The sequence below is a fragment of the Ailuropoda melanoleuca genome, chromosome 9 (genome assembly GCF_002007445.2).
Source record: "Ailuropoda melanoleuca isolate Jingjing chromosome 9, ASM200744v2, whole genome shotgun sequence".
Lineage (NCBI taxonomy): Eukaryota > Metazoa > Chordata > Mammalia > Carnivora > Ursidae > Ailuropoda > Ailuropoda melanoleuca.
This window is the reverse complement of record NC_048226.1, coordinates 41,815,174-41,827,900: the sequence shown is the minus strand read 5'-3', so window position 1 is coordinate 41,827,900 and position 12,727 is coordinate 41,815,174. Positions and strand designations below refer to the sequence as shown.

At 33.7% G+C, this 12,727-nt stretch overlaps 1 protein-coding gene across 1 annotated transcript in view; it reads right to left on the bottom strand.

Annotated features, from left to right (window-relative positions):
- Positions 1-12,727, bottom strand: part of C9H8orf34 (chromosome 9 C8orf34 homolog) — a 366,424-nt gene that overhangs the window by 18,596 nt on the left and 335,101 nt on the right. The window contains 1 exon segment of the mRNA XM_034668153.1: positions 3,383-3,476. Within this exon segment, the coding sequence (XP_034524044.1) occupies positions 3,383-3,476 (94 nt within the window).

Genomic DNA, 12,727 nt, shown 5'->3' with positions numbered 1-12,727 from the left:
TTTTTTTTGTTGTGTTTTAGCTTGGTTTTTCAAGTTTTAAAACCCCACAATATAATTAGAGGTTAGCTGGTTTGATGGTAGAAATTTGTGTCCATGTATATATTGAACCTACTGACCGGAGAGCCTGTACCTCAATTTCATTCCACATTCATTCCTTCAAATTTCAGCCTTCTTTCTCCATTCTCACAGTCTACATCCGAATTTAACTTACAGATAAGAAAAGCAGCCTAGAGAAATAAGGTCCAAAATCGAACAACACCATGGAGACAATTCTGAAAATGCAACCCTCTGATTCATTGGACTTTTCATTCCACTGGTTCTCAATCTTTAAAATAATCAAGGTTCACCTGAGGGTGTATTAAAAGTGCAGAATTCAGAGTCCCATCAGAGATTCTGATTCAATAGGTCTGAATGAAGCCCAGGAATATGAACATCAAACAGTAGATTCAAATATCTGTGATATGAGTTAGTGACTTCACACTATAATCTAAGAGATTAAAAACAAACGTACTCCTAACATGGCTTTTTTAAAATTTTGATTTATACTTTCAAACAAAAGCAGAATAAAGAAAAAACCTATTTAATTAAAGCTTCTGCTTATCTTATTTATACTAAAAGTTTTTAAAGCTTCCCATTTAATGATTCAAAACATCTTTTCCTAAAAGTTGTCTCTTTTCACTTATTTGAGCTGTCTTACTTTAAAATGATGCAATAAGAAATATGCACTACTACAAAGATCCTCACATTTGGAATCTTTCTGCCATGATAATTTTGTCTCAGGAGAAATGAAAAAAATTCTACAAAATTACCTAGGCATAATTTATAGAAAGCTGACTCAAGAAACAGGTGTTACTGTTGGAATGATGAATCTTGTCCTTTTCCTCACTCATAAATTTCTAATATATGAGCCTCTAGACTCTGAATCAGATGTTGGGCTCACATATATTTATGTCATTAATTTTCTTTCACTGAGAAAATCAAGAGGTAGATGATCTCTACATAACTTGCCAGCTGTTTCACACACCACATGCATTGAGTACAAGTTCGGTGGAGATGTTAGTGCCTCAGTGGCTCCAACTTACACTTGTCCCAGCACCTGAATGTTGGATGCTGTTCTTGAGAAGTATTTGCATCTCTGTGCTATGAGCTTGGCTACAATGCTAGCTAGCATTCCATTTCCAGATGGTTCTTATTATTACCTAATTATTTTTAAACCCTGATTTTATTTCAAACAATTTACCATTGTCAAGGGTCACCTCCAAGTACAACACTGCTGAAATCAAATATTTTTGGTTCCAGGTCTCTGGTTAGAAGAGTTCAAGAATGGCCTTTCTTAGAGTGATTGATAGACCATATGGCAAAAGCCATGACTAAACTATAAATCCAATATTAAAATTTTAAAAACAATAAATAATTTTTATGACAATTATTCAGTCACAATTATTATTTATTTTATATGTTTAAATTTCCAACTGTCTTGATAAGTGAATTAGAAAAAATCAAAGAAATATATTCATTCATTCATTATTCTGATATTTATTGAGGTCTTATTGTGTTTGTCAATACATAAACAGATTCTTTCAAAAACTTTGCATCCTAGTGGAAGAGGAAATTATTGCAACTTATCAAAATCTTGTGAAAGTATATGCAGAAAGGCAATATGATTCGATGACAAGGGTTAAAGAAAGTTTTGGGGATTTTTTTTAATCTCCTTTGCATTATTAAGCTATTTTTTAGACTGAATACTGATTGGAGGCATTGGATTTAAGGTTTCAAATTAGTCTAAATTTGCGCATGGGTTAAATACACTATTTTGATTGATTATGTTCTTGCTTTTAAGTTATAGTTCGTTATAACTTATAGCATACTCATAGAATTAACATACTGTGCATCCCACTGGACTTACTCTGGGTACCTATGCGTTGATTCTGATAGAGCAAAATTGTGTATATATTGCATTTATTCAAAACACATACATAGTACCTTGAAGGGTTTTTTTTAAAACATAAAATTTATAAAAGCCTCAAAAGAATTTGGTGAAAATGATTAAATCCAAAGTGTAGAATGAGTGTTTATGTATATTTAAATGTGTGGAGAGTAGGGAGGGGGTATAATTGTGTTTGCATTTGTTTTCATAAAAGCTTTGGGCTACTATTAATTCTTTCTTACTTGGAGGATTCTCTCCTTTGCAGTCCATGCTGCTCTTTTCCTAGACCATTTTACTCAGGATCGCTTGCATTGAAGATCTTCAAAATGTTCTCTTTATTTTTGTAATTGCTTAAAGTACAGCCTACTTTCTGAGCTTTTATCAACTGTTGTCTGAAGAAGGTGTTGTTTCCCTCCAAGCGAATCTATCAAATGTCACCATATTATTCTCTGTTTCTGAATGTGCCAGCCAAGTGACACTTCAGCTCTATGCCTCCTCTTACCTGAGCACTCTGCCTCACGTGCCTCTCCTGTCTATGCTCCCTCTGACCACGTAAGCCTACAGCTATGGAAATGGGATAAGAATATTTTTAAATGCCTTTTAATCCCGAAGAGTAATTTCCTGGATCCCCCTGGGTAAGGAATCATAATGTTTGTATAACATAGTAGGTATTCCTGGTAGCTATGGCTTAGGGGAATTTTTAAGCAATCACTTCACACCAATTATCATGAGAGCTACATTATCATTTACAATTTTTATTTCTCTCTGCAGGCTACCATTGATTAAAAACAGTAAATTTTGATATGTTATTTTTTTAATGATGCTATTTCTATATAGTCCAGACTCCAACCTGTCATCTGGATTGCTGAGCCCATGTATCTGACAATGTCAGTAAACCCCTAGGAAGCACGCACTGTGTCATGCTAAAGTAGAGTAACCCATCCTTTGTTAAGATTATAATCTAGAGATCAAGAGCTATGTGTTCTATTTGTCTTAAATTCTATAATATTAATTTGTTTTGTGAGCTTACGAGAGTTTCTATACATGCACTTATTCATTTAACCAACAATGATAATTTCACGCATAATAAATTATGAGAGGATCTTCACATACTTTAAAATTGTCTAATAATCACAAATTGTCACTGATCTAATTCCACAATATTTATAAAAGATTCACATTCCAAATGGACCTTCTGTGCTGGTCTTCAGGAGAATAATTCCTTCTTTTGAGGTGTTACCTACCCCTCTTTGCAAGGTCAGGTTGCAGCTTCTGCACCACAGTGAAAACATCACTGAATCAAGACTTAACCTGAAGGAGAGCATATCTTTCCATGGTCTCCCTAAACAAGCCTGAATTTTTTGCAGGCGTTTAATATTAGGAAAGGGAAATACCTTCGTTGTGGATTTCCTTTGGCTAAGAGCAATTTGTCAGTAAACAGCAAGGTGTACTCACGTTTATCTTGTTCTGCTTCTACTCCTTCACTTTCTGTGTCACTTGGCAAGATCCACGGCTGATGAACTACTTGCAATTGCTTTAAAGATTCATCCTGCCAAAGAAAAAGTTCATTCTGGATTAAACTCTAGATGGATATCATGAATACCAACATGGGTGAATACTTTTGCTTTATGAACTACATGTCCAAAAAAAAAAAAAAATGAAGAAGAAGAAGAATTTCTTCACAACAGAGAAGAGTTCTGAGTTTAAATTCATTTTTGTGTCAAAGTCATGCCATAAATTCTGAACTCATTTTTTTATATTCCCCTTTTAATAAGATTTAATGTCTTAGTAAGAGGAAATATCTAGACTCTGTTCCTTCCTGAATTAAGATTTTTATGGAAATCTTGGCAAGTTATGCTTAGAAATAAAACAATGAAATATTCAGTATAAAATTGCACAAAATGTGCCTGTTTGCCATCAGTTTTCAAACTCCTTTTAATTAGAATAAAGATTTGTAGGATTTAGAGAACATTCACAACTTTACCTTTCAGTACTACTTACTTCACTGCCTTCTTCTCACTTCCTTGTTTTTTAAAGATATTTCTCATACTTCCTTCTTGCTCTGTGCTTTCCGTCATTTCCCTAAAGCAGACCCTCAACTTCTCCCACCCTGACTGCAGTCGTAGTCATCTATGATGTTTTCTAGGGTCAAGTTGCTTCGTAATTCTCCCCACCAGTTTCCTGCCAGAGTGGGCTTTTGAAGACGCCATATAATGTACTCATAACCTTTTCATAATCTTCCATTGGCTTCATAATTCTTAGGATAAAATCTAAACTCAAGGCCCCTTATGATCTATATGTGTCTACCCCATTATACCACCACTTCCATCTCCATCCCACCTCAACTAACACTTCCACTCCAGCTACAGTTAACTGATCATTCTGTATGATATGCCAAGATGGTCATTCTGTATGATATGCCAAGATGGTCATTCTGTATGATATGCCAAGATGTTTTTGCATGTTATACTTCCTGCCTACATTCATTAATCTGTCTCAAACATTAACACTTCTCCCAAGGCTTAGATGTTATCTCTACTGAAAGCCTTCTTCAGGGAAGAAAGAACTACTCCTCTATTCCTTTATGTGCCTATTGTACCAACGTAATAATTACTGCATAGTAATTGCTCTTTCATATTCTCCTACTTCAAAAATAATGTGGAAAGTCCCTAAGGACATGGATAACTTCTGTTACCTCTAAATTTCAAATTTATTGAGCCATGATGTAAGAAAATCTTTTCAAATATATTTTGAAATGTTCTAACAAAACAGTATGCCCTGTCTATTTACTCTTTTGACTTCTCAAATTCACATCATCTTCCCCCTCTTTCAATAATCCTTTTCTCCAGCTTGAGGTATTTTGTTTATTTTATTCAAACAAATACTGACAAGATAAAAATAAGGGCCCACAACTCTCGATTTCTAAGAAAGATGATATCACCAAGTATTAAATGTCTACTTTGCTTAAAATGATTCCTGTATGAGAGAAACATCCTATTTGCTATCTCTTGATTGTGACAGTTACCTCTGGAGATGTTTAGTCCCAATCTAGAGTTTCAAAAAGTTACAGTTTTTCAGGAGTTTGGGAGGGAAATAGGGGGTTGAATAGGTGAATCAGAGGGGATATTTTAGGGAAGTGAAACAATTCTGATATTATAATGGTAAATACAAAACACTAACATTTGTCAAAACCTATAGAACTTCACACAACAGCATAAAACTTAGTGTAAGCAAACAAACAAACAAAAAAATCAATTAGAAGGTTGGGGGATCCCACGATGGACGGCAGAATACTAAAAAAGAAAGTAGATACATTACAGAGGTATGAAATGTAACTGAAGGTTACATGTGGGGGAATAAGGTTCTAACCTAAGTAACTCTGAAAATGAGTGGAGTCTGTAAAAACAAAGACAAAAAGAACTATGCACAAATACTGTATACTAATTGATAAAGTTTTTCCCTGTGTATATAGATGTTAACAATTCTGAAACTACTATACATATATTCTGGAATTGAACAAAGAAGTAAATGGATGACAGAAGCTGGGAGCCACATATTTCACTGGTGAAGTTGGAGTTAATAGAAAGCAAAGCTAGACTGATTCAGGTATAATGTATTACAATTGGAGACATCAGTATGAACTCATGTTTAGCTTACTATATATACAGAAGGCTACACAGAGAAATATTTATGGATATTTATACATACATGGGTTACTATATACACATATATCTCTCTGCTCTGGTAGCTGAGAGGGCTTAGAAGCAATGACATCCCAATAGCAATGAACACAACTATCACCCAGATCTTGATTCCTAATACCATTCTCCAATGAAAGATCCAGAACTCTTGAAGAAATGACTGATTCTAGGACTGAGGCAGAAAAGATACAAGATAAGCCTGAAGCATCTTGTAGTGCCAGAAAGCAAGAAAGTGTTCACATATGCATGTACACACACACATACATACACACACACACAAACTCTCACACACACACATAATGAGGGATATATCAAAGGGTTAAAGGAACCAACTGAAAAATCTATCAATGGCTGAAGCTAGCACAATTTATACAACAAAATAAATAAGGTAGCACTGGGTTACTGTGAAATATAAAATAAATACCTGTGAGTCCATTCTGATAAAAATAAATGACTGACTAAATAAATTAATAGGTAAGAACAGTTAAATATGCCATGCAAAAGGATTTCAAATAATTTATATAGATACTCTGCTCTTAAGGAGGTGGAGAATAATTTCCCAATCCTTAAGTGCACACTGTGCATAGTGACTTTCCACCAGAGTGCAATATAGAAAGGGAGGGCAAAAAGAGTAACTTTGCCATGGAGAAATCTGACAAACACCACCAAAAGCCAAGTGATTAAGGTCAACATCAATAGCAATGATTCATGTTGGTCTCATGTGCCCTTGGTAGGATATGATGAAAATGGAATCTGACCTCTATGGTTTTCTTCCTCAAAATATATCATCCCAGTCTAACCACAAGAAAAATATCACACAAATCTCATCTGAGGAACAATCAACAAAATGTATGTCCAATACTCTTCAATGTATTGATAATGGTAACCATTATCAAACACAAGGGAAGTCTGAGAAATTGTCACAACCAAGAAAATGCTAAAGATATAACTACGAAATGTAATACGATGACTTGAATGGGGTCTTGGGATAGAAAAAGGGCATTAGAAAAAAACTGAGGAAACATGAATAAAATATGGATTTGGCCACTAATAATGTATCAATATTGGTTTATTAATTGTGACAAATATACTAATATAAGGTCTTAATGACAATTAAAACTAGGTGAGAGGTCTACAGGAACTCTCTGCACTACCTTGTCAACAATTCCATAAACCTAAAACTGTCTAAAATAAAAAGACTTACTTAAAAAGTTAAAATAATCAAAACAGTATTTTTAAGTGACTTGCAATTTTAAAATAAAAGCACATCTTTTTGTCTTAGCACCAGCAGCTCGAAAACAGTCTGTTAATCAGATTAAAACTTAAATTCCAGAGAGTAGATCCTAAGAGTTCTCATCACAAGGAGAACATTTTTTTTTAATTGTATATCGGACCGTCTTAAACTTATACAGTGATGTATGTCAATTACTTCTCAATAAAACTAGAAAAGATAAAAACAAAACCAAAAACTTATATTGCTGTCATAGGAGAGATGGCCCTTGCAGTGCAAAGTCCTTGCCTCAAGGGTTGAGAGTCACAGTTGTTTTTACCATGGTTAAATTAGGGCATGTCACTTCTCGTCTTGGGATGGAATGGAGTGGTGAAGGTACTGGATAATATGATCTCTAGTATTTCACGAGGGGCAAATTTCTAGGTCCAGATTCTTTAGACAGCCAGTAGAATGTGAGAGGTACTAGATGGGCTATTGTAGGGAAAGTTAGCAAAGAAAAAATAAAGATAGTCATTCTTGGAATATACACTTATGTATAAATCAGTGTTTATTTTTAGAATTTAACTTATTTTTTTCTCAAATTTATCAATTATTGGATTTGGTCTTGCAGAGCTATGACCAAAGAACCAGCATAAATGCAAAAAAAAAAAAAATTAGATGTAAAACCCCATAGCAGTACAGAGGACAACAGAAATATAATTTCAAAATTTTTCATGTAACAGAGAAGAAAATCACCTTCCTACAATTTATCAAAAATAGAACACATGATCTCTGCTGTTTAAAAAAGAACTATGAAAAATAACCTTTTTGGTTTTGTAAGTTAAAATAGCCAAATCTTACTCATTTAAAACCTAAAATTTTAAAGTAACCATGAAAAAATGTTTTTAATTTAAAAGGTACTTTGGTTATTTACCTTTTGGGCCCAAATATTAAAAACTGTTTTCATAAGGAAAGACATAGCTTATAAGTCATTTGTGTTACTTTTTCCCACAATAGTTCAGAACACTAAGCAATCCTACTGATTGGTTTCCGGTTTTAACAGCTTTACTCCTCAAGAGATAATAAGCATTCAGTTATTCTTTTGTTTATTGCAAATTATGTAAAGTACAAATAGAACATTAGCTCAGTAAAACATGTAGTTTGGGAAGAACTTTAAAATGCTGAGTTGTCGGAATTGTAGAGATAGTACAAATATTACTGTTAATAGATCATTTAAATGCTTTACTTCGGTTTTCCCTTAAATACGATTAGTAACACAATGCACCTGTTTGCTTCATCAAATGCCGACAGGCAATACAAGGTATGTTCAACCTTGAGCCCACAAGACTTTTTGATGGGATCAGGAAGCTGAAATCTTGAACATTTTTAAAAACAAGAGCTGACATGTTCATCTTTGTCAACTTATTGAAAAATTTTTCTACAGGGATATTAAACTAAGTCTGAGCATAGCACAAACTGTTTCATATGCCCAAGAGCAAGCTCTTGGGTTGCTTTTAGAAGAAATGCCATTCATCCTTTTTCTAAAACACTTTCACCAGAAGTATGTAAACATCCAGGGACTAGGAGTGCTGAGAAATAGTGACATGCATCACATGGAAAACAGTTGCTAGCCCTATATCAACATATCATTTTATCTGCCAACAGAATAAGTGCTTTATAAACTCAAACAGTATTGTTATTCCACATGGATAGCCTATTTTTGGATTCTCTAAATCAATCAGTGATTTATGTCATCTGTGGCCATGGAAGTTCAGTATGTTTAGAGAAAAAAAATGCTCCTCTGCTTAAACTTTCACCATTGGATACTTCAATTTTGAGGCAACAGATATTCCTCTCCCTTTGGTTAAATATGAAAATAATGCACAAAACATCAGCTTCTATCTTTCAAAAAAGATTAATCACTTTCATTTTACTCCTATAACCATTGGATCCCTATAAAATAAAAATCCCTGAAGCATGTCACATGTAAAGCAAAACAAAATTACCCTCCTCTTCAGATACATTTAATAGACTGCTTCTACTGACAATTAAGCCTATACTTCCATTAAAATGAATTTCTACATATATAACCTACACACTTAAATTAATACAGGCACACCTCATTTTATCACGCTTCACAGATACTGATTTTTTTTTATTTTACTAATTGAGGGTTGGTGGCAGCCCTGCCTTTAGCAAGTCTATCAGCACCATTTTCCCAACAGCCCTTGCTCATGTCATGTCCCTGTGTCACATTTTGCTAATTTTCCCAATATTTCAAACTTTTTCACGATTATTCTATTTGTTATGGAGATCTGTGATCAGTGACTATGACTTACTGAAAGCTCAGATGATGGTTAGCATTTTTTAGCAATAAAGTGTTTCTAAATTAAAGTATATATGTTTTTTTAGACATAATGTTATTGCACATTTAATAGACTATAATAGATTATAAACATAATTTTTATATGCACTGCGAAACCAAAAAATTCTTTAGCTCACTTAATTGCAACATTTGCTTTATTGTAGTGGTCTGGAACCAAAGCTACAATATCACCAAGGTATGGCTGTAAAGTTTGAAAATATCTTTCTTTTTGTATTTGTTAATAAAATTCCTTGTATTATCAGACTGAAATCCATAATTTTTTAGTAAATTATACTTCTACAGCCCATTTCTTTTGGGAATTGTAAAAGGGCAATTAAGACATAAAAAGAGGGAAGTAATAAGTTTAGGAAGCTATAAGTTTGAGCTAATAGGATTTGGGAAATAAAAGAGAAACGGCAATAATTTAGTTAGAAATAAATGGTAGATTGTGAAAAATATTACAAAATAAATGCAAGGTGCTAAAATAAATTTATCTGACAAATTTGCTATATTATACTGTGCATGGGGATCACACTCCATTTTATGTCCTAATTCATTCCATTTGGTGACTTTTCTCTTCAAGAAAATCGTAGGACAAAATTGTAAGCCTTTGAAATGGATGAAAGATTATGGGTATAGACAATGAAAAACAATACATTTTTCTAGCATGTCCTTCTCATTACCTGCTTGTGTGGAGGCTCTGGGTCTTTTCTTGACTTCGAGCTGTTTAATAACTACATAATTCATAGACATTGATAGTAGTGCAAATGATTCTAGTCCATACCTTGTATCCATTTGAATGTAATTGTTTATTACCCTATGGCTATTGGTCAGTTTTGCCAGTTTTTGCCTTTCTTTATAACTTCATTTCAGCATTCCTTATTTAAAGGAGGGTTTAAATTCTCCCTTGAACTGGTTGTAATACTTTACTGGTTCCCTTACTAGTGAGTTAAATAAATCTTTGATATGTTTTCATTTTATATCTCTTTAAGAGCCATGATTATAACTTTTTAAAAATGTAACTCTTTTGGGGCGCCTGGGTGGCACAGCGGTTAAGCGACTGCCTTCGGCTCAAGGGCGTGATCCCGGCGTTGTGGGATCGAGCCCCACATCAGGCTCTTCTGCTATGAGCCTGCTTCTTCCTCTCGCACTCCCCCTGCTTGTGTACCCTCTCTCGCTGGCTGTCTCTATCTCTGTTAAATAAATAAAATCTTTAAAAANTAAATAAAAAAAAATTTTAAAAAAAAAAAAAAAAAAAAGTAACTCTTTTAACAATATGTATTAGTTCTCAAGGAATGTCAAAGACAAAATAGGGTTTTCTTGACAAAATTCCTTGTTCCCTTGTTTCTTAAGTGAATAAAACCATATAATTCAATAGTAACATCAATTTTTTGAAAAGTAAATTCAATAGTAACATCAATTTTTTGAAAAATAAATCCCTGTGCATGATAAAAAGTTAATGATGTCTTATTTATTATAGGATGATGTCATGCACTTTCCACAGAAGTAGAGTTGGGAGGAACTTCACGACAGTAGTGATCACACAAATAGTACAACACAGGAGAAACAAGACGGGCCAAAACTGGCATAAGAAGTGATTTTAAGATATTCTGTTGCACAAAATCGATCCCTTTTCCAGTTCAGATGGTACAGCTGGCAAAACCAACCTCTACAGATTTGGAAAAAGCCTGCCCACTTAGCATGCTTCTCTTCCTGTCTGACACCTTCACAGATTGCGAAGCTGCCTCTTGACACCTTGAGTTAGTTCACACTCCCGTGTATGTTGCCTCCGGCCTTCACCAGCTAACTTCCTGAACTGTGGGGAATCGCTCTAAACTGCTCTTCAGAAAGTTTCAAAAAATCATTAACTTAAGTCTTTAGTACTCCATTGCTTCTCAACCATTTAAATTGACAATACTTTTCTGATAAATACATATGTAAATTAATAAATTTCTCATGGTTAGGGGATTTTTAGCCAGTATAGTGTGCTGCTTTCCAATTATCCACCTGGAAAATGTGATATTTTAAATGGATTAGCTTCTCTATAAAAGTGTGTGACAATCAAGCTTTGGAGGTACTTGATTTTGATAAGTTCCTTTAAATTATATGGAGTTTTTGAATAAATGTTAGTATTATTTCGAAACTGAAATCTCTGCAATATGAAATTATTATGCCTACCTGAGTTATGAAGTGTCTTTCAAGTGAAGAACACATACTTTCTTTAAAAGAAATTAACCATAAGAATGATTTTGAAGATTAGGAAAAGTAGACTATTATAAAATATCTCATAAGGTCAAAAATACAAATCTTACTCTAGGGGCACCTGCGTGGCTCAGTCAGTTAAGCATCTGCCTTCAGCTCAGGTCATGATCCCAGGGTTCTGGGATCAAGCCCCATATTGGACTCGCTCCTCAGTAGGGAATCTTCTTCTCCCTCTGCCCTTCACCCTGCTCACACTCATTTTCACTCTCTCAAATAAACAAATAAAATCTGAAAAAAGATACAAATCCTATTCTGGAAAAATAATACATTAAAAACCAGAAAATATAGAATGGAAATTCCATTTTAACTTTTGTAGAGGACCCTATTGTCTCTAGTTTCGATTTAGGTCTAAACAATATATTCTAACGTCATGTGGTTATAATTCTATTTAATTATAAGACTAAATTAAAAAAAAACCAGACTTTGATCTGCAAAGAGTTGCCCAAACTTTAACAAGAAATGTTAAATATATTAAAAATGTAAACACTATGGTTTATTTGAGTTTTAGTGTATACTAAATAAAAGCAAATGTTTGCTAGCACAGTTTTAACTGCAATGCTTCTAACATGTATAAATATTGTTCCTTATTGTTTGCTGATTCAACTAACATGCAGAAAGAGAGCAAAAGTGAAATAAGAGCACAAGTGGGAAAAAAAAAACAACTATCATTTTATGGCTCACATTCTCAACATGTTCTCAATGGAGAAGAATTTGAGTATATATTTCCTAAAGGCCAAATGGATTAATGTCCACAAAAAAGAAACCAACTAGTAATGAGTTAATAGTTCTCCACTTAAGGTCATATTTATAGTTTTATTGTAAAGAATGATCATTTGTTGGTTTAAAAAAGAGCTAAAGTCTAAATATCAACCAATATTAGATAAAAACCCTATGTGATACTGAACCCCCCCAAAATGCTTATGGGCAGTTCGCACATACTTGTAATTCTGAACTGAAAGTCAGTGATGAATCTCATAAGCTAGAGAGATTTTATACCCCTAATCAACAAAAATTTTGTTCTTGAGAGTAAATTAATAAATAAAACTCAGAAATTTATTAATAGAATTTTCCTCTTTACCTGTATTATAAAAAATTGGGGGTTTTCCATGATGTATATAGTTACTCTCTAGAAATAACATTGAAAAAACACTTCAAGGCAGTGCTTCTTGAACTTTAGGGTGCCTTGAATCACACAGGGATCTTGTTAGAGTCCAGATTTTGATTCTCTGGATCTGGTGTGATTTTACATTTTGTCCAAGCCG